This window comes from Boleophthalmus pectinirostris, unplaced genomic scaffold, assembly GCF_026225935.1.
Source record: "Boleophthalmus pectinirostris isolate CB_2022bp ecotype Guang Dong unplaced genomic scaffold, ASM2622593v1 HiC_scaffold_18, whole genome shotgun sequence".
NCBI lineage: Eukaryota > Metazoa > Chordata > Actinopteri > Gobiiformes > Gobiidae > Boleophthalmus > Boleophthalmus pectinirostris.
The window spans coordinates 24,291,351-24,314,342 of record NW_026571133.1 but is presented as its reverse complement, the minus strand read 5'-3'; the positions used below and the strand labels follow the sequence as shown (position 1 = coordinate 24,314,342).

Below are 22,992 nucleotides of genomic sequence, written 5' to 3'. Positions count from 1 at the left end.
GGCTTGCATATAGTGTGAGAATAATTGTATGTTTGATGTATGATAAATTATATGCCAATGAGCATTAGTTTAAATCCAGAGTAGTGGCATCATAAATTGGAGTTATTTTTTGTTCCCACATTGTTGGTTGTTTGGCAACAATATTGTATGTGTTGTGGTGGGGGAAGGGAAGCAAGTGGATGATTTATAACCACGACACCAGGTCTCTTCTCTCCTCCCAGAGCAGCCCTGCAAACACATCCATTACCAAAGTACTGATGTTAATGGCATTGTGGTGTGCCTGCACCAGGGTCCTCAGTATGCACCATGTATGCATTTGTGTGTGAGTGCAGTAGTGATAACCAGATGCTGGGTGAACAGGAGGTGAAGGTTGCCAGGGCTGTGCCGGTTTTCTTTCTCTCTGTGCAAGCTCAGTATAGCATGTATGTGTAAGCAATGGTGCATTTGTATAGGGACCCCCAGCTGGTTTGTTGATGGACCCTCACAGAGTATAGACTAATTTCCAATAACCTGCCTGCTTTTACTTTCTTCCTTGTGAGGCATGCTCTGCTGGAAATGCCGAGATTCAAATATAAAACAATAAAAAGTAGAAGTGAGGAGAATACTCCTGAGAAAAAACACAGGGAGAAATAAATATATAAGAGAGGATGGAGCACTTCTGTGTAATGGACTGTCCGGGGCTCCAACCACATCCTCCTCAGCATGTGAGTGTGTGTCTGAGATGTGTGCGCACATTAGGCTGTACATTAAAACCAGTCAGGGGGAAAATGACTGCAGACCTGCACCACAACCAGTCCACCTGGCCCACAGTGAAAGGGGGAAGAGATGGGAATAAAGGATGAGGGGTTGGACTAAGAGAGAGATGGGGTGACCAACAGCCACTGATCTGAAGTCAATTCTAATAAACATTTAAGAAATTTCTGTAAGGGCCTACTCTGCATGCAGTTTTGTGTACGGTTTGTTATTATTGTTAATTAGTTGCAGTGCCATTCAGTCCAACCTCTTTCCAGTTTAGAAATGATTGTTTCCTAATACTAATGTTTATAACATCTAGGGCTACAAAAGGGTGAAAAATCTCCCTTAGGTACATTTGAATAAAAAATTGTCAAACATTGTCATTTATTTTGTGTGACGTTTGATTGAGACCACAGCATCAAATTATATATTTGTGGTATTTATTATTAAACTGTAAATACATATATATCATTTATTTTTTATTTTGTTCACTGTAAATCACAATATTGATTGAAAATTTTACTAACAAATTGACTTCCAGTTCAAAACTGGTAAACTGATTGGCCCCGCCTTTCACTGTAACAAGGAGCTAATTTTCATTTATTTTTATTGTTGAAACATGATTTTTTTTTTAACCCTATGCATGCTATGGGTCTGGATAGGGGGGAAGGTGAAACCAATATTTTTTCTTGAGGACTCAAGCATCAAACATGTATGAGTCATTCAAAATTCTGAGTAAGTGTATGATGATGGAACTGATGACCATTGTAACATGGCTCATAAAAGTTATTTTAGATGACAACCCTCCCTCTTTCTTTTTACTAAAATTTGCTCAGATTCAATAAGACATGAAAAATTTTAGCTACAGCACCATTAAAACGAAGAAACTGTGCAAAGTCTTTAAAATTAGATTAAGCAGTTGTATTGTTTATCTGATTTCCTGTAGGCACAGTTGAAAATAGACATTTGTCATGTCAAGTTGTAAGAGGTTTTTATTACCAGTGCTATATACATAGAAATTATACAGCCCCCCTCCTCTATTTTAATTGAGGACTCACACTCACACTCCATCATATATACACACATATCGCACATCATATGTACCTCATCATTTACACACAAGACCAAAACATAATTGGACCTCAGGTCATCAGTCTAAGACACATTTTCTTAGATCTGATACAACACCCAACGGATTAAAAAAATGGCCTCAGTTGGACTTATCAAGTAGAGCCAGCTCATGAGAGAAAAACAGTATGTTGGGTGAAATACATTTTTTGCAGTAGAAAACTTAAAAAAAAAAAAAAAAAAAAAAGTGATAGAAATGGTTAGTTCTTGTTACATAAATTTATTACCCTTTTTGGCTTGTATGAATATTTTTGTTTACTGTACTCTGAAGCAAATACTGTGCCCCTTTACAGTTGCTTCATGAAGGCTAAATTTGACGCCTTGAAACATTTAGCCCTGAAACTTTATAATCTATGCAAATAATTTAGAAAATAAAGTGACTGATTGCAGCAGTACAAAGATTTCCCTTACAACAGTGCTGTTCGACACATGGCCACTAGATGGCACTGAGTGTTTCAGCGCAGTCTGTGGAAATGTCACAGATGTTGTCTGCCCCCTCTTTTGTTTTCTCTCTTTAGAGGAAAGAGACCTCAGCTGTTGAAGGAGATTCTCCATTATAGGTTCAATGTTCTTTTGAAAATCATTTCCATTAAAACATGTTTTTTAAAAGGGACAGTAACAAAAGGAAGGTCAGGTGAAGCAGCGCGCAGAGAACAGCTATCAGGGCCGCCTAGAAGGGTGTGAGATTTGTGTGTGCCACAGTCACTGAGTACAAGTGTCTTTATAATTGTGTCCGTGTTTTGAATAATAGCACATACATCTTTTATTTAAGCTTTGATCAAGAATGCATTTAGTGCATTACCCAAGCAAAGACAGTAGCAAAGGGCTTGTGTAAGACCATGTCAATGCCAAATGTGTGTATGTCCACTCTATAAAGCAGAAACCTCTCAATTGACCTACTCCAGAACATGTCTACAGTGTTTGTGTGTTTTAATTGCCACATTTGTGTTTGTATGAAGGGATTAAAGCAAGTATTCATCCTGGTTCTTTGTCTTAGTTTGTGATAAGTGTTGCAAGGAGTGTCTCAGCAATTCTAAAACGGATGTAAAGGAAATAAAAAATGGAGATTTGAAGAGATACTTTCATAAAGATGAGTAAAGATGTCCCCTTTGGCATTGTCTCTCTAGACTGAGACTACATATGCAACCTTCATGGATATGGAGGGGAGGGTCAGGGCACTTTGCTGGATGAAGTTGCAGAAATATTTGTCATATTTCAGGTCCAGTAATCCAGGCTAGGCAATGACTTTCCCCACAAACTGCCCTGTCCCATTTTAAGTGAAGTTCATTTTCTGATCATTTACAATCAGTTCTGTGTAGAAATCTCCACATCACTCCAGAATATGGATTTAGTCAGTTCATCTCCTGAATTAGATTAGCTTCCTTCAGTCCACTACCAGGCTGCAGTCTCTCCCATCTCCTGACCTTGGTGGGACATAGGTGCACTGTAGCTGGAGTTACTGGCTAAAGAGAAAGGGGGGCTGGGTCCTCCTCCATATGCCTCTCCTGGGACCGTCTGTAAACCGGGCTCTGGACTGGGTGTGTCTGCATGGGAGATCATGTCTGTGAACCTTTGGTCATCTGAAGGGTGGTGGCCTGAGCTCTCCATAGCTCCTGGTCCAGAGGCTAACATGTATGGGGATTCTGCAGGGGACTGGGCCTGAGATGAAGGGGGGCCATGTGGGAAGAAATCATAGTTATTCCCTGCACCATAGTAGTCTCCTTGGTACTCTGTAGAGAGAGAGAAGCATGTGTCAGATATGCACTGCAACTTCAAAGCTGAAATCAATCATGTACTATTTCTAATATCTCTGTTTGAGTTAATAAATAACTCCATTCTCCTGTTCCTCACTTTAGAACCCAACATTTATCAAGCTCTTTTCAAGGTGTGGAAACTTCTAGTGGAATTGGACATACCTGAAAGAATTGAACTGAAGAAACACCTTTTTTCCAATCTGTAACATGCATCTAAACCTTAGGGGACTATTTTATTCATTATCTCCTCATACTGCTACTTTTCTTCAATTGTATGTGGCTTTCAGAAATCTCAGGCTATAACCACACTAGTCACATTACACAGTCAAATACAGACATATTACTCTTACATTTTTATTTTGAGATTTATGAAATTAAACATTATGTTTACATACTGAGAGAAAATAATTAAAATATGGACCAGTCTACCCCAGCACAAAAGATATGAAAATCCAGGTGCATGATTTGGTCTCCTGTGCTCCCTCCCACTTCCTTATGTTAGCCTTGACAGGGTCATGAGTTTTTCAAAGCATGGGCCTTCACGTGCTGGAACTGCATTCCATTACTCATGTCTCATGTACATGACTGGGACAGGTGCGTGTGTGAAATGTTGAGGTCTTTTGTCGGTCAGTGGTAAAGCATGCACATCCAAAGCCCAAATGCTCTAGACTTAAACTTAGACAAAATGTATTGATCTACAAGGGAAATTATTTCACACAGTAGGTCACTTATCACAATATAATACAGTATCAAAGAGTAAAAAATATAAATGGTAATAATACATTCTAAATAAGTAGCAAAAAAGATAGCAAGAGACAAGCATCAAATAAGTCATAATTATAATTATAAAAATGATTATAAAAAATTATAATATAAAAAATGCACAATAAAAATGTATACGTACAAGTCCAAATAAAACTGAAAAATAGTAATAAAAAATCTCAGCTATATACAAGAGGTCATAAGGAAGACAGTGTAAAAATTATATGATGATTAACATGACATAGGGTTATCTTATCTATCTCTATATAAGGGTGACTCGTACAGTTGTATGGAGTATGGTATGAATGTAGCCCTGTATCTCTTACTGTTTGCATAGAGCTGTAGGAGCCTGTTGGAGAATAAGCTCCTCTGACCCTCTACAGTCTGTGCTATATAGTCGGTGCACTAAATAAGCAGGAATGTCCATGATGGAGAGCAGTTCGTCCAGTGTCCTCCTGTCCCTTACTGTGACAAATGTCTCCAGCTCACAGTTGATCATGTGACCAGCTTTACATTTCTTGTAAAGCTCTACTGCATACATGTCTTGTGTCCTCCCACCTGGCCCATGCATTATGGTGTTTGAGTGACTATGTATATATTATTGTCAAAAAGGTTGTTGGCAAAGAGTCTGACCACATTTCAATTTGGCAGCCTCACTCTTTCTGCAGTGACATTATAGCTACAGCATCTTCTTGGCCAAGAATGAATGAGGAGTGAGTGAATAAAACAATGGAAAGTGATTGTCATCACTCAATTGACAATTATAATGAAGAAATCTTTACTTAAAAGTACAATAACAGGAGACATATTTTATGGGGGGGAAAAGATATAGCTTTTTATAGCTTTTTGTATTAATGGTTTGTTTTTTAGTTTCTTTTTTTTTTTTTTTTTTTTTTTTTTGACACTCACCAAACCATGTTTGGTTTGCCAATTTAACTATCAAGGTGGATTAATTGCTGTGTTTTCTTTACATTCAATTAACAAAAATGCATTTGTCAAAAGACACTTTCAAAATAACTTTTATGGTAATATTTGTATGCAGTGTACATTTGAATGCATTTGACTGGTGTGGTGTGATGTTCATTAAATGTTATTTTGTTTCTAACAAATGTCAGATATTACAAATCAGATGCTTAAAAGATTATTTTACAAGGGTTAATTAGTTTTCTTAGAAAACAAATTTTCCCTACCTCCATAATAGCTGTAAGCCCCAGGTCCCAAGATGTCTGCATCCTCTATCCTCCCGCCCAGGGGCCTCATCCGCCTGGGGCCCCGGAAAAAGGCATGCCTTCGGGCCCCCAAGGCACTCAGCTGTTTCATTCTCCGCTCTTTCGATCTTCGGTTCTGAAACCAAACCTGCAAACGACGCACGAGTAATATGTAAGTCATTCAGTCAAATGACATTTCTTGATAATTTTTAAAATTCTTTTATCATTTCTTGATTTCTCAAATTTATGGTGGCGCAGTATGTTATTCGTGAGAAAACACATTTTGCAGTAAAACAAAGACAGAACCAACATTTTAAATAAAAATCTAAAAATAGATAATGCTTGCATGAGGAGCTTATTCTATATTATTAACTAATTCTACAATTTTTCCTGAGGTGCTTCGCTTGTGGGATGATGGGATTACTGTAATAGGTAAATGTAAAAGTTCAAATAGAACTGTAATCAGAGGATAAAAAGGGCTTATCACAAATGTGTGGAAAAGTCTTTGACGAGGAACAAAGACGTATTTCTCATACCATATGGAAGAATTTCTGTGCATTGTAAATACATAACACATCTTGCTTCGCCTTTGCTGCATAATGATGCATGTTCACACTAAAGCAGAGGCTACACCAGAGGCATGCATCCCACTGTGCTGTAGATTTATACAAAAACATACAAACAACAACAACACAAAACACCTCCAAACCACTCAGACGCCACTCTCTGTAGAATAGCGACACCTGCTTATGAGAGAACAATTGTCTAACTGTAGGCTACATTTTTATGGAAATGCTCTGGCTCCCCTCGAGAGAGCATTGCTTAGGGATTACACACTCAAGCGTCTGGAAGTACCTCACGGGGTTTCCTGCATCTACAGCACTGGTATTTAACAAAGACTGCCTCCATTTTGGTGTAGCCTTCTTTAAAGGGGGAATACCAGATGGAGGGGTGGGCATCTGATATATTGATTGATTGACTGATTGGTGCATTGACTGATGAGGCAGAGTGGATGCACCTCACGGAGGGGGTTGGTTACTATTTAGGGGGGGCTAGACTACATTATCAGTGCAGGGGGGTGTTGGCTGTAAGTGAGTAAGAGAAGAGAGGTGGGAAAAGGGGAGGGTGTTATGCAAATCTGTGAAATCAGCGATAATTACAGTGAGTGCACAAAAAGCCACATCACAGTTGGGAGAGCGGGTGCTAATCATCCTGACACAGTCTGAACCAGACACCAGCAGCTCTTTAGTCTGAGCATTAACGGGATGTGTTTGAGAGAATAGAAACGCAGTGGTCACTTGGTTTATGTGTAAACAAGTGAAGCCCAAGGCAAAACAAAACTGATCCTTTACTCATTAAACGCTAGTGCATGTCATTTAACATACAACAGTCATTTATTTCATTTGGTATAAAATAAAATAAGTCGTTTAAGTTGTACTGGGGTAGCCTAGATGTAACATTGGTTCCGTCAGTAGACTTTTAATCAAAATAATTCAACGGAACTATGGAGGTTTGAACATGTGAATGGTGCTAACCTGAATTACGCGCATGTTCAGGCCCGTCTCCTGTGCCAGCTGCTCGCGTATGTGTCGCGTGGGTTTCGGAGTGGCAACGAAGGCGGCCTTGAGAGTTTCGAGCTGCTTGGCCTTGATGGTTGTCCGCGGACCGCGCCTCTTTGCCCCAGAACTCTGCTCTTCGTTTTCGATGTTGTTGGTCTCTTTGTCCGAAGACGTAGAGTTGTCCGTTTCTTTAATGTCATCCTGAATTGGATCCACTAGATCCGGCGATAAACTTCTATCCGTGCACGAGGACACTGTGGACAAGCACAAAAGAATCACGAGATGCATGCCAAAACGCGAGTCAGAAATAAATAAATAAAAATAATGAACAAACAAACAAACAACTCATCTAATTAAGATCATTTCCACGAGAAACTGACCTTCAAATAATAGACCATGTAAAATGCGGTTCATTTTATATTTCGATGCTATTAAAAAAAAAAACTACAACGACAACCTAAAACAAGTTACGCCAAACAAAAAAGAATTGGCGGTAGGAAACTTATTTGACAAGGATGTACTTAAGACCTAGCAAACTAAAGTTGAATATATTGGAGGAAATGCAGTATTTGCCTTAGGCCTCGCTTACAATTTAATCGACCACCCTGGTGTCCATTCTTTTGTTTTTAGTATGATTAATAATTATATTTGGGTACCGTGTGGGCCTACAACGATTTTTTTATTTTTATTTTTTGTATTTTAGTTTTTAGTAGTTTTTTGTTTTGTTTTGTTTGTTTTTTTCTAGAAACTGAAACGTAAAAATCTCTAATTTATACCTGAATTAAGGCTGACCTCCTTGATAGCTCCAGATGTCAGATAATCTTCTTTGCACACAAACTTGTTTTCATCGATGACATACAGCTCTTCTCCCGTAGACAGCTGCTTGTTGCAAACCATACACGTAAAGCAGTTCAGGTGAAACACTTTGCTTCGCGCTTTACGCACAAGGTCGTTTGGCGAGATACCCTGAAGACAGCCTGCGCATTTTGTCCCGAAGCGCCTGTTAGGAAAAAACAGCATTAGTTGTCAAGAAATGCTGTATGCTATTATTATTATTATTATTATTATTATTATTATTATTATTATTATTATTATTATTATTATTATTATTATAAAAATAGTAGTAGTAGTAGTAGTAGTAGTAGTAGTAGTAGTATTTGTATTAGTATATTATACACAATATTACACAACTGGTATAATCCAAGATGTTCATGGAAGACTAAAATAGCCCATTTAGATGGAGACGCTTTTACAATAACCCCACGCAAAACGAATTAGTGACAATCAACATATTGTAGCTACGGATATATTATGGGATTAGGCAGAGCAGGAGCATCTACGCGCGTGAAAATGAAAATCTGCTCATAATCCATATTCACCCTTTTTAATACTTGCGGGTACACACTCTTGTCTAAGACGCACAAATTGAACCTCCTCCACTGGCGAACCAGAGATGCTCGTGATGAACCCCAGTTGCTGCAGATCCAGTATGCTGCTGTTACGATGGAGCTGTGGGTTCACAGCTGGACTTGGCTGTGACCACAGGACGCCGCTTAAGCCTCCAGGTGAACGCAAGCACTCCTTTTGTGCGCTATTGTCTTTACACTAATGTGATCTTGTCTTCCCAGTCGCTGCGGTATCACGCCACTGTCCTCTTTCACATGCATGTTTCTATTCTCCCATAGGGGCTCACGCTACTTACACAACAAATGGACACATTCAGGTAATTAGCTTACTGCTTTACCCAGCTAATGTGTCACAATTGAGATCCAGTACTGGAGGGGACAAATGGACGGATAAAAATGAAGGCCAAAGCCAAAGTCTTGCCAGCAGTGGACGTCCCAACAAAGCCTGTGCGCATGGAGTATTTTGATGCAAAAACACCTGACGCCTAATACAATATGGTCACAAACAACACATTTTCTCATATTGTAATTTCTTGGACCACATTGGGAGATAGTTATGTGGTTAACTGTAGCATTTTAAAATAGGCCAGTCAAACAGAACAGAAGAATGTCAGTCTATCTGACCTACGCGCATAGGCCTAAAATAAAGCTATCCTCTCTTGTAGGATCATCGTTTTACGTTTACAACTCCTTTAAAATAGTATTTAAAATGAATATATTTCTTTAACCACTGGCGAGTTTTTAATCAAGTAGTCAACTCCAATAACTGAAATATAGGCTATTCAAATATTGTAAAAGTTATTTTGTTGTTCTATGATAACAAAACAAAGTACGCCACTTTGGTACACTGTCATACTGAGTTACCTGAAAAAGTCCATTTTACAGTAAAGCTTGCCGTCCCTGGAGAAACATTTCTCTGTGAGGTTGCAGTTGCACTCGCAACACTGCACGCACTTGGCATGCCACGCTCGGTCCAGCACATTAAGGAGGAAGCGGTCCAAAATGGGCCGCTCACAGCCGGCACAATGGACCATCATGACCCCGGCCTGCAGGACGCCGATGACAGCGCTGCTCGGACTGGCACCAGCCGGATCTCCGCGGAACAACGTCTTGGCGCTGATACCTGGTCCGCTACTCTAGAAACGAGACCCCGCCAAGCAGGAGCGGTGTCAACCCAAAGAGGCGTAATTAGTCCGGGTCCGGGAAAGAGCACTGTTACCACTTGTCACAATCCTCAGAGAAAGTAGAAAGAAAAGACAAGCCGCCCAGAGCAATGGCACCTCGCATGTTTTCCCGTTTTGTTTTGTTTTTTTTGTTGTTGTTGTTGTTGTTTGTTTGTTTTTGTTTTGTTTTTTAAAATAAGTCTTTTACGAGATCTTCGTGGGTTGACCGCCTTGTTTTGATTCCACACATTTCCTCAACGTGGTTCTCGGCATCGCCACTTACTTGCGCATCACTGTGCCAGAGTTATCACGGTGTGAGGAGGCCTCACATTGGATGACGCCCTGTTTAATTCTCCAGCAGCACTAGCCAATCAGAGCACAGTTGTCATGGTTACGCGCTCATAGCCTCCGCACGGACCCAAGTCCCAATATCCTCCCATGAAAACATGGATGTGGACTCCGGCTCAAGGAGCCCAGACAAGACAGGACTAACTCTTATGTGCTATACACGTGAGATAGGCTACTTAAATAAGCCTAAAGAAGAACAAAGCGGTTCTTATGGCAGTCGTAGTACCACTTCTTAAGTTAAATCAAAACAAGCAGGGCAGGGTTAATGCTACTGCAGCCTGGAGCCCATGTGCGAGGCAGGTGAGCCGGGGGGCGGGAGTCTTTTCTCATGCAGAAAGTCTTTTACGGGGAAATGCAATGGATTAGTCCCAGCTCATCAATAGGGTGAGCCCGCTCACCCGGTGTTTTAACACAGTGGCCACCAATCGAAAGAAATTTCAATATTTACCAACTGCCTCGTTTTGTTAGTTGCTGTTAAGCAAACAAGCACGAGGCTAATTTATGTCGTGGCCGAGAAGAGTACGTGTGGAAGCATTCGCTGACCATTTTAATGCTACATTTGAATGACTTTAGGTGTGGAGTTCCGCTCATTAGAGTCGCTCACGAAAACATTTGGATGACAATTAAGTTTAAAAGGCAAAAGATAACACAATAAGACTCATGATCAAATGTATATCTATCTATTTATCTCTCTCTCTCTCTCTCTCTCTCTCTCTCTCTCTCTCTCTCTCTCTCTATATATATATATATATATATATATATATATATATATGTGTGTGTGTGTGTGTGTGTGTGTGTGTGTGTGTGTGTGTGTGTGTGTGTGTGTGAGTGTGTGTGTGTGTGCGTGTGTGACCAGTGATGAATTAGGAATTAGGTTTGTTTCTGTAATTTTTCTAGATAATGTAAAATAAAATTTAACATAGTTTACCCGTAACATTTTCTTGTATTGAGATGTAACCTAGAAAAATTTGGGTAATGCTTTTTTATTTGATACATCTTGGGGAACAGTAGTTAAGACTTAGTTCAGATTCAGATTTTCAGCCCCAAGCCAAGAGTGAGACAACACATGGTAGGTAAAAACTACTACAGTGGGAACACAACTGTGAAGCACAGGGTCCTATCACCCAGTTTAAATGAATGCATGTCTCTTTGTACCTAGATATAAAGCCGCCAGTTTGACTGTGCTGTGTTGCACCAGAGCCACAGTCAGAACTCACCTGTGAAGACGACTATAGGAGCTGTCCGTGGTGCTGAAGGCTGTCAGCACAGAAGACCAAGGACAGCGGCAGGCGGGTGAGTTTGAATAATCACAGAAGAACACATACTGTATATTCTGTAAACACAATGTCCATCTTTAATAGACCTGCATACATATATATATATATATATATATATATATATATATATATATATATATATATATATATATATATATATATATATATATATATATATATATATATATATATATATATATATACATACACAAGCTGTGCTTTACATTCTACTCCAAGGCTCTGCACTTTTATAACCATACTCTTATGATATCTTTCAGACCCGGTCTCTCAGCATGGACTGTGTGGGTCATAGGTTCTTTTAAACCTTAAAAAGAGTCCAATTGTTAATTACTACAACATTCCCCATCTGGCATAACAGTGGTGACTGTGGCTGCTTTTCTGAAATATTCTAGCATCATCAGAGTGAATAAAAAATATGATACAATCTAAAATGATTTTAAAAACTGAAGATAATTCTACCTATACAAACCTTGAAACTCATTTTAGGATTCTACTCATTCAGCCTCAGTTGATAAATCCAGTCTTTATTGGTCCTTTGAAAACCGTACACTGAAGCAATTCTTTCTGTATCCTTTCTACAAGGTAAAGTATGGCGTGTTGTTATTCAGTGCCTGAAATATGGATGAAAAGGCCTAGATTCCAATTGGAAACTCATCAGCAAATCACAGAATGCTAATCTGAATTGTTTTGTAAAGTTTAAGTATGTATTTATGCATTGAAAAGGTTTGTTACTTGATTACTCCTCAGTTTAAACTATCACAACATGTTTTCCAAGGTCCAATTATGTGAAGTGGGTTGAGCATCAGTGCCCTTTCTTTACTAAGAGGCCTCACAAATTATCTGTATGTTTCTCCCCATCTTTCAACTTCTGTTTAATTATGCACCAAGAAGCAATGCCTAATATCTTAATAGGAGAATGAAAAAATGTAAAATGAAAAGAAATTTTATGTAAGAAAATCCCAAATCTCCTCTGGCCCCTAATGTCTGTCTGTCTTCTCTCGTGAAGGCCCACCCTCCACAGTGACAGACACCTGAGCAGGCCACCCCGACCCGCCTGTATACGCCTAACACACATGTCTGTTGGAGACCACCTCCAGGGCCCCTTTTTGGCATGGCCAGTCCCAAGAGAGAGGTTAGTATGATGAATGTCTGATTGGTAGCCCTCCCTTAGGGCCTCCCTCTCTGTCACCTCCTTGCGCTCTGAATTAAAAGGCCGTTTGTCTCCTGTGAGTCCTCAGCTGTAGACCGCCGCCTGCAATTTCACAGCACTCAGAGAGAGAGGGAGACCATTACAGGGGAGCTTGTCAGGGGAGCCATCACGGCCCGGACACGCCTCAGGGACTTTCTCTTTCCCCTCTATCTCTCCCTGCTTCTGTCTCGTCCTGCTCAGCCCACCAACACCTCTATCTCACCGCAACCAGACACCACCAGTTTTTGTAAATGTGCATATAGATGCATCTATATGCATCTATATGCACACATTAAATATACAATTATAATATTGTGGTAACAGCTGGAACAACAACAATCTTTCATTACTTTTTCAAATAAACTTTAGAAAAAAGCAAGTAAAAATTTAGATATTAACACATGATTTGGTTAATATCTATATTTTTACTTGTGGACACAGCTCAGGTGTATATATTACATCTACAGTAAGTTTCAAAGTCATCTTATATTTAGGAAGAAAACCATATTATTCCAACAGTATTTAATCCTTAAGCTCTTCTTAGTTACCTTATTGTAATCTGTGATTATAATTTGTGTGATTAAAGTTTTCACATATGTTACTTTGCAAATCCAAAATTATTTCTGTCTGTATCTCTTACTCAGTCTGGTCACCACACTCTGCACTGCAGCTAGATCCAGGGCCAAATATGTTCACATAATCACATTTGTTTATTTCAGTGTTTCATGTGAAATGAAGGAGCTCATTGGTCCACCATCATTAACAAACAAAATCAAATTTCTCTTATCTCAGATTAATAGTGATAACAGAAATCCACAATGTTTTTCTGTTGCTTGTGATATCTGTTTTGATACGCACAGACCATTCATCTATCAGTCGTTTGTCAGATTCACCTGTTACCAGACCCACATCTTCATGAAGTATACAGTAGGTATTCTGGATCCCAGGTAATTCATGAAAGACATCAAGATACCATCTTGAAAATACCCAGTCTTAGTTGAACTCAGAAGCTATGCTAGTACTTGAATGAGAGAGAAGAATCAGGTGCATCAGTGGGCCAGCAGTGGCTCTAGTCTAGTGTAATCTGGCGTTGTGTCTTTAGGCAACACTTTGTCAACCTTGTCACTTATGAAAGCGATGTGCAATTGAGAAATCAGTGGTGATTGGAGGGGCTGATGGAGCAGACTGGCAGACTTACTACCGTAGTCTATTCCAGAGCTGCTGTTGCTCGTGATAGTTTACAAGAATATGAATAGAGTGAATAGATGATGCGGTGTGAAACTTTTTGGGTATCAAAAGGAGCTGTTCTTTTGAAACTGAAATTTAGTTAACTGAATCAGGAATATCTTACAGCTTATAGAAACCAGAGATGCACCTAACTTCCAATAAAGCACATGAACACTGAAAATCACCCATGTGGTGAGAGATGGGAGTATGTCTGTGGTAGATTTTTTGCTGCAGTCAACCTGTGTGCAAAGTGGTGTGACTTTTTATTCAAAGGTGTAAAAAAGATGGCGGACAGGACGTGGCTAGTTTAAAGAATAAAAGCCTAAGTGAATGGCTGCTGGTGTGTGGAGTTCAGCCCCTGTCATTGAGATATAATGAGGCAGATCACCTTCCACTGTGGGCCATCCTAATGAGCTAATGAATGGGGGTGTGCATGGCACCTTTGCCCTCACCTACTCTATTAATCAGAGTAGGGTCGCACACAGCCCGCAGGACCAGCCTCCTCCATCTGCAGCACTAATGGACCGAGCGATGGAGGGAAGGTGCTTTTAGTTAAGGGGATGCAGAGAGAAACCAGGAAAGCACTGAGGAATTGAACACAGGCAATGTCTCTGTAACATTTAAAATCTATAAAATGTAAGGTCTGTAACTGCTCTCTCACCATTTAGAGGACATCTGGAAAAGTCCCTCTGATATCTGTTTCAGACAAATACATTCATTATGATTATGAGACTAGAAATAAGCAAAATAGCATAATACAAAGTATCTGATTATAGGAATGGGGTATGGGACATTTTGTGCACCCAAGACCCAGATTTGCATATTTTTTAAGTACTGCAACCGAGCACTTGCAAGAACTAACCTTTAATGTTTGCTCTTTGGTGCAGTATACAAAGCAGTATACAAATATATATTAACTTAATTACAACTTTTTTGACATAATGACAGCTGCCATATAAAGATACTTTTCTTTTTAGCTTTCTGTTGGTGATAGAGTTTGAATTCAATGAATGTGGCCTATTATCCCAAGTATATGAAACAACTTGCATGAAATATTGTTCAGTAAAAACATAAAAAACTTGACCTGTTCAGTAATAGAGGCTGTTTGCATACCGTCCTGATGTAATAAAAATAATGGACATATTGGTTTTGGCTGGCATTATACTTGGGTAAGAAACTAAACCTAATTAAAAACAAATCAAATGGGCAGAGAAAACATAAAAGAGTGTATTCTGCAAATTTAACAAATTTTTTAAAAAAAGCAAATGTATATCTTTTTAATCAACTATCCAGAGTGGTGGCTGCAGTCTGTATGCTCAGTGGTATGTCCTTTCAATAAAAATAATGTTTAGGGCATGTTTTCTCTGAGATTGATTTTTTTATGTTCTGCTCATGTTTAAACAGATTAAAGAAAAACATAAATATATAAATATATAAAAATAATTGTGTAAGTGCATGCTTTTGAGGCTTTCCTTTTGGTCATTTGATACATTCTTTTTCTAAAACTGATGCAGTTCTTAAACATACCATACCACATCTATCATCTTGTTGTAACAAAAAACAAATAAACTTACAGATCGCAGCTTTTACACAAAACTTACATTTACACAAAATAGATGTAATGTATCATTCAAATAAATCAAGGGCACTGCAGAACCTCAGCAGTTATAATTTGGATGTTTTTTTAAGAAACAAAGAAACAAACAAACAAAAATGCATCAATCTCCCTATCAATCATTAGGAGGCACATTTCAGTTGTTATGTTTCCTGGTCTCACCCATAGACCCAGGTCTGGGCTAGTTACCTGGTCTGTCCACACTTGGTGGTTCAGGCAGGGGTCACAACTCTCTGATCTGTGGACCCTGAAACTGAGTCCCTGAATGGTACTGTCAATTGAGGATGTTTTCAGGCAGTGGTAAGAATAGTTTGAGGTTCTCCAGCTGGTTTGATGTCTTCTGAAGAAGCACATTTTGAAGGGGTTGGGCCAAAAACAACCTTCAGCCATGCCAAGGCTAGTGGGACAAATACAAATGGAGGAGCTGTGTCTTGTGTCCGGTGGAACAAGTGGCCAAACCACAACTGAATCTTGTGTGAATGGCATCAGAATGGAAGCAGTGAGCTGGGCCCACATATCGAGTGGAAATAATCTGGTGTGTGTATGTGCGCTCAGCACTGCCTCCTCCTGCCTAACCGCACCAGCGGCCACTTGAATTAGCAGCAGAGGATTATGGGCCGAGAGCCTCATTAATCTGGGCAACAAACAGTGGCCAATGTGAATATTTGCACCAGAAATTGAAAAGATTAAGCCTTGTTTGACAATGACTGGCAGACTCTGAGAGTCAAGACAGGAGGTTACTGTTATAAATATTCATATCTGGACATTCTTGGGAAGCAGCCCCTGTATGTCTGTGGGGTTATATTTAGGATAATTAGGAGTAAATCACATTTATATTTAACACTCAAGCTTTTATATTTTTACAGTTCAGGAGAAGTGTTACTTTGGTATGTAGCAAAGTAGTCATTATTTTTCAGGAACAATGTACAAATGCATAAATATTACAAAAGAAAAGATGATCTGTAGATTTAGCTACTGGTACTTTTCACATGTAGTCCCCATGGGCACTTGGTAAACTCTTAAAACTCTAGGGGGGTTGTTGTGCCTGCACCCCCTGTAGCTCTGAGTGCCTGGTCAGGTAGGAGTTTTCTTTCTGTGAAAGCTCCCAAATACACCTTTTCATTTCCTAAGAGGCACAGACGTTTGACCAGACTTGACAAAGCTATTTACCTACCTGCAGGCTAGGCCAGTGTAGACACTATGGCTAATGTCTTCCCATCTGCAGGAGATCAATATGTTTGGAAACAGACAAACAGCCAGGCTTTGCCAGGCAGGCTCTTCCCGCTTAGCAGGCGACCGCTGGGGGCTCCAGCAGCAGATGTACACAAGAGAATCAACAAGCGGTGCCTCCCACTTGTCAACAGTGGACACAATCAACAGCACGCCATCTACAGAGCAAAGGATTATGTCTGTAGAGAAACATGCCAAGTTAGGATGAGAGATCATAAAAACAAAACTGATTTAATCAATATTAACAAAGAGTGGAAATGTTTAAGCATGTTCATACTCCAGAACACCTGTCACACAGACATTACAACAACCAATATACATAGCATGTATGTATGTTATAATGCAAACAAAACACTTATTTGAGCTTGGACAGTAACCTTACTGTATTCTGACTGGTTAGGGCCAAGATGAGCTCCTCTGCATAAGCCCACTCCCTTCAGGTGTCAGCATCAGCCAATGCACTGTGTATTTACAGTATGTCACCAGTGACAGGATAGATTATCAGTGATTCTCTTTGGTTGCAGATCTGTGTGCGTGTGTATGTGACAGCAGTCACATACACAGGAGGTTGATTCCTGCTTTGCACAGTGTATGTGGTGGGATGTGGTAGCTGCTGTTGTCTAAGTGTGTGTTAAATTGTTCTGTGTTGTGGTAATAACAGTGGGTCTGTATCAGCTTCATCAGAGGGCTTAAGGCCCCGATGGGCATTAGAAGAGAATGAATTTTCCTCACTAGTCTGCATGTTACAGGATTACACTGCACCTTTAGATATGCTCTGGCTGAGTCTGTCCATGCCTTTGGCTATGTGCAAGTATGTGATGGAGACAGTCAATAAGGTAAACACAATGGTGTTGCAAAGATTTGTGAGTTAACTGAACATTTGTCCAACAGAATAGTGTATCGAACTCATAGTATAAACTCATATTGTTACCACAATTATCTTTTTTTTCTAGTTTGGCACCTCACATACAAAAGTGAACCATGTCATGGTTTTAGATGGAAAAGGGATCGGCAAGCTTTTTGCCTTACAAACATTCACAGTCACAACCCAAAATAGTCCATATTTGGGAATACCCTTTTAAAACTAGGACACCCTAGCCTAGGGTCATATGGGCTAGTTTTTATATCAGTAGCCATTTCTGGAAAGAGTATTGTTCCTGCTATATTCCTTTATAGCTAATGTACTTGGACCAAAAAAGACTTCCTCATCATTTCTCTTAAGGTGTTGGAAGTTCTCTAATGGGGTTTGACATAAGGCCTTTACAAACTTTAGTGACCAGTAAATCTTTGATGTTTTGAAACCATTTTACTAGGGAGGGAATTTGTGAAATATCATAAGGATTGTGCACTTCTGAAAAAGTTTTAGATTTTTGGCAGGGTGTTTGGTATGGGCCTTTTAAAAAATCCATGGACACAAGTTGGGATCGCCCCCTAGTGGCCCGTGTACATAAAATCCAAAATGGCCCCTGCCGAAAAGAGAAAAGGTTGTATTCCACCTTTCTTTTGTCTTAAATTGTTGTATAATGACTTGACTTGATAAAAGGAGTCTGATTTCAATAATATCTTCCTATTTTAAGGACATTTTCATGTCATATTTATTGTAATGGTCACTTTTTGCTTGAAAAACGGGCCATATCTCTGAAAAGAAACAACATATTGTATAAAGATCATTCAGGCCTCTAAACCCATATGTTCATTCTTAAAGAATAATATTAAATATTTTACCATCATTCTAGTATGAAAAATATTGTTTTGGAAAAGCCTTTATGGCTATTTCTGAAATCAAGCCAAATAAGGTGTAGAAATTCTTTCATGGTTCTATGGAATGCTCTGGAATGTGTTCAATTAGATTACCCAAGCTTTACCATCGGATTCAGCTGGTTTTACTAGAACAGGGGTCACCAAACCTTTTTCTCTGGAGGCCACATTATCACTCCTGACTGTGATGGGGGCCGCGGACGGGTTGGCTGTATAACAGAATTGTTTGATCCTGACAATGCAGATTATATTCTTTGAAAACCGCAACTCTTTACATATCAGACAAACTGCACGCTCCTTACACTGAACAAAAAAAATTATTGGTCATTCGCTGTTCTTTGGAAACTCAACACTCTCTGTCAACTTTTCGTACTTTTAACACTCACCATTTTGCTGTCCTTAACTGTACTACAGATCTCTGCACTAAAGTACTCTGCACTCTAGTACTCTGCACTACAGTACTCTGCACTACAGTACTCTGCACTACAGTACTCTACACTACAGTACTCTGTACTACAGTACTCTGCACTCCAGATCTCTGCACTCCAGAACTCTGCACTACAGTACTCTGCACTACAGTACTCTGCACTACAGTACTCTGTACTACAGTACTCTGCACACTCTGCTCCAGTACTCTGCACTCCAGTACTCTGCACTCCAGATCTCTGCACTCTAGTACTCTGCACTACAGTACTCTGCACTACAGTACTCTGCACTACAGTACTCTACACTACAGTACTGTACTACAGTACTCTGCACTCCAGATCTCTGTACTCTGCACTACTCTGCACTACAGTACTCTGCACTACAGTACTCACTACAGTACTCTGCACTCCAGACTCTGCACTCCAGTACTCTGCACTCCAGTACTCTGCACTCCAGATCTCTGCACTCCAGTACTCTGCACTACAGTACTCTGCACTACAGTACTCTGCACTACAGTACTCTGTACTACAGTACTCTACACTACAGATCTCTGCACTCCAGAACTCTGCACTCCAGTACTCTGCACTACAGTACTCTGCACTACAGTACTCTGCACTACAGTACTCTACACTACAGATCTCTGCACTCCAGTACTCTGCACTCCAGTACTCTGCACTACAGTACTCTGCACTACAGTACTCTGCACTATGACTGTCACTGTTCGATCTCGAGCTTGTCAGGTTGCGAAAATTCAGCGGTAAATTCAGCTGCAAATATAAATGTGTCATATAATTATTTAAATATAAATATAAATATTTAATATAAATATAATTTTAAAAATCAACAAAACACAAGATGCATGTTATTATTTGCCAAAATGTAATTTTAAAAAATAGGCCATGACACTTTTGAGGATTGCCTCATAAGGCCAGTTCAAGTGGTGGTGGGCAGAGGGGCTGGGGGGCCTGTCAAAGGGGCAGGAGTTGGACTGCGGGCCTTAGTTTGATGACCCCTGTACTAGAATGTTGTAGAGTCCATTGCAAAATGTAACGGTTCTAGGTCACCGGCAGAGTACTAGGGTCACCAAATTCCACCGGGTCACTTCTTCCTGGCTTAGTCGGGGAAGGGGGGCTTAAGAGTGGATGCACGTGTTTGGGAAGTGCACCAGGTCTTGTGTGAAGGCCCAGTCAGAGTACCAGGGAGGCTCCAGGAGCACAACCTGACTAATTTGACCCAGGGAAGGCTCCCTGTCTCTTGGTGTAGCACCAGGAGTGTCACCTGGAGCATCTCTGGTGCTCTGGCCCCAGGGGCTCAGCCTGACTAGTCTAACCCCGGGAAAGCTCACTGTTCTTGGGTGGAGAACCAGGGCTCTCCACCACCAGAGCTAGAGTACCAGGGAGGTTCTAAAGGCCCAGCCTGACTAGTTTGATCCAGGGAAGGCTCCCTGTCTCTGGGAGTAGCATGAGGTGTTGCCCCTGGAGCATCCCTGGTGATCTGGCTCCAGCCCAGTCAGGCTGATTGTGATGTTGCAAGTCACCCTGCACACAATCTGTTCAGCATCCTGTCCTCCAGGAGGAGGTACAGGAGCCTCCGTTACCGCACCACCAGACTCAGCAACAACTTCATCCACCAAGCTGTTAGGATGTTGAACTCTCTTCCCTCTATAACCACCAGGCACCCAGGAAGCAGGAATCTGTTTCTCCCCAAAGAAGAATACTTGGACTTCTCTATTTATTATTATTATTTATTTAGAAGATTGGGAGTGAGGAACACAGTTTCAATTCTTCATATGTTTCATATGAAAATTAACAATAAACTTTTTGAATTGAATTGAATTGACTCGTCTAACCCAGGGAAAGCTCACTGTCCCTTTGTAGAGGACCAGAAGTCTCCCCCGCCAGAGACTTAGGGTTAACCTGCTGGAGCCAGAGTGCCAGAGAGGCTCCAGGAGCCCAACCTGACTAGCCTGACCCAAGGAAGGCTCACTGTCTCTGAAATGTGCTGTCACTATCTGGGTGTAACACCAGGAGTGGCCATTGGAGCCTCTGTGGTATTCTTGGCCCATGAGCCAGGACAATTGTCCTTTTGGTCACCACATGTGATCTTTGACACTATAGTTAAAAGTTAAACACAGGTATTTAGCAGACGTTTTTGTCCAACACGTCCACATAGACCTGTCCAATCAACCAAGAAAAGCACCATTTGGCCATTTTGGGGCCACTATGGGACACAACCCAACTTGTATCCATTGATTTTTAAAAACCTTAGTCCCATACCTAACACCCTGCCAAAAATCTAAATCTTTTCCAAAAGTGCACGATTTTCATGAATTCTCCCCCTGATTATTTGGGGATATTGGAAGGTCAATAATGTGTCCTTCAGACCAGTAATGAAGTACTGTAATCAAGTCTGACAATATGAAAGCATATCAAATGACTTAATGAAGAATAAGCTTGAAAGCAAGAATGTGATCATGTCATACTCTCAGATAGGGGGCAAGAGCCAGATTTCTCGATTGCTAACATTGTATGTTTGCCAGATATCTAAAAGGTGTATTCACAAATATTTATTTCTATCAGTGACTAGCCTGATCAGCCAGTTTCACTTCGTAGAAACTGTCTGACCTCGCAGTGTTAGAATTCGTTTGCTCGACGGTAGGCCAGTACTTTTTATCATTTAACCAGTCGCTGCTATTTGGTAGTCACTTATGTAATGGGGCTAACTGGTATATTAAGCTTTCCCCAAATCCCGTAGGAAGAAGGACAATAAAGTTTTTTCCCTTGTTGAAATTCACCAAACATTCTCTTTATTCTCTTTATTCTCTTTATTCCGGCTTTAAATCTTCGATCTCGGGAACTGTTGACAACACTGAATATATGGCTCTTCGCTGATTGGCTAGTGCCCGAACTCGCACTTCTGAGGTTCTTGCAAACCGTGTGATGTATTTTGACTCCTGACCTAGTTTCTAGAAAGAAATGAAAGTGAGCAGAGGCACTAGGTGGCGCTAGCCTGGCTAATCAGTGACTAGACCCATTAAAAACTGTATTTTAATAAAATACATTTTTGTTGTTCCCCATCTATATTAAATATAGTTGGCATATTGAATGTGTGATGTTATCTGAAAACCAGCAATAGATTTTTGGCAGAGAAAGTTGTGTCAAGAGAGAGGAACAAGGTGATTGTGAAATAGAAAATGGACCGTGTTTGGAATATCTGGATGACATGAATTTGGGTCAAGGAGTGGAGTTGGAGAAATTAATAAAATTTCCTTGTCAGTTGATCTCAAAACAAGGTGTGAACCATAAGCAGGGTGGTTATTTGAGTCCTATGTGGCGCATTAGATAGGGAATACAATTCAACTCATAGAATGTGGTGGCGCATCACTGTAGTTAGAGGCGGAAGTATAACTAACATGGTGACTGCAAAGCGTTATGTGAAGAATAATTATCAGTGATGCCAAAACAAGAAGAGCATCAATTAAAATGGCACAATAAACCCTGTCAATTACTCTCTTCTCCTACATCTATGCTAAAGGTCATTTGAGCTACAAAATGTTTCTAAAAACAATTAAACATCTGTATATTTCAACAGTAGAGGAGAACTAGTCTGGGAATCCAATACTGCAATGCAAAATTGCCAACCACTATGCCACTATGCCACCTAACACCAACCATGCCCCAGACCCCAACATAATTTCAATAAAGTTAACTCAGTTTGTTGTTGTTGGAAAAGTACTAAACAGGCGCAGTATTTTGATAAACGTGTAAGTTAAGAGAGGACCTGAACTGAGTTGTGGGTGTTTGATGGCAAACACAGGACATTTTAGAGCAAACATGGCTTCATCTTCTGGTTGCACTTCTTCCTTGCTTGGCCCGCCACCCTCTTGTCGCCTTTGGCTAATTGCTTCTTTTTTCAAATGCAAAGCAGAAATTGAGATGATTTCTCAGTGTCTGCTTTAGGCACTGAAGCACAGAGAGACAAGGGCATGAAAAGCAGAGGAGAGAAGAGCATGAAGATAGAGCGGAGTGCATGAAAGGAAAAGGTGACTTTCTTTCCTGGGCTGGCAGGGACCTTTGAAGTTGGGCGATGGATCAGGGAGGGGTCTCAGTGAGGGGAAGGAGCTAAGAAACAGCCAGAGAGATTGTGTTAACGAGATGGCCTCTAAAGACGAATTAAATGGCAAGAG

General features: G+C 40.3%; 2 protein-coding genes across 2 annotated transcripts in view; one reads left to right on the top strand and one right to left on the bottom strand.

The window, feature by feature from the left end:
• Positions 1–22,992, top strand: part of LOC110157475 (beta-1,3-galactosyl-O-glycosyl-glycoprotein beta-1,6-N-acetylglucosaminyltransferase 4-like) — a 38,832-nt gene that overhangs the window by 4,818 nt on the left and 11,022 nt on the right. Inside the window, exons 2-3 of the transcript XR_008632248.1 lie at positions 11,223–11,356; positions 12,368–12,493. The gene's annotated coding sequence lies outside the window, so the exon portion shown is untranslated. The remainder of the gene's footprint in view (positions 1–11,222; positions 11,357–12,367; positions 12,494–22,992) is intronic.
• On the bottom strand, positions 3,256–9,589 carry lhx5 (LIM homeobox 5). Its single transcript, XM_055154210.1, has 5 exons — positions 9,417–9,589; positions 7,923–8,146; positions 7,123–7,400; positions 5,570–5,735; positions 3,256–3,593 (listed from the first exon to the last, which is right to left on the bottom strand). The coding sequence occupies exons 1-5, from the start codon at positions 9,587–9,589 to the stop codon at positions 3,256–3,258; spliced, it is 1,179 nt and encodes a 392-aa protein (XP_055010185.1).

Coding starts and splice junctions, on each gene's coding strand:
- lhx5 (XM_055154210.1), bottom strand. CDS start 9,589: ATGATGGTCCATTGTGCCGGCTGTGAGCGGCCCATTTTGGACCGCTTC. Junction 7,401..7,922: donor GGAGGTCAGCCTTAATTCAG/GTATAAATTAGA, acceptor GCTTGTCCACAG/TGTCCTCGTGCACGGATAGA. Junction 5,736..7,122: donor TGAACATGCGCGTAATTCAG/GTTAGCACCATT, acceptor CGTCGTTTGCAG/GTTTGGTTTCAGAACCGAAG.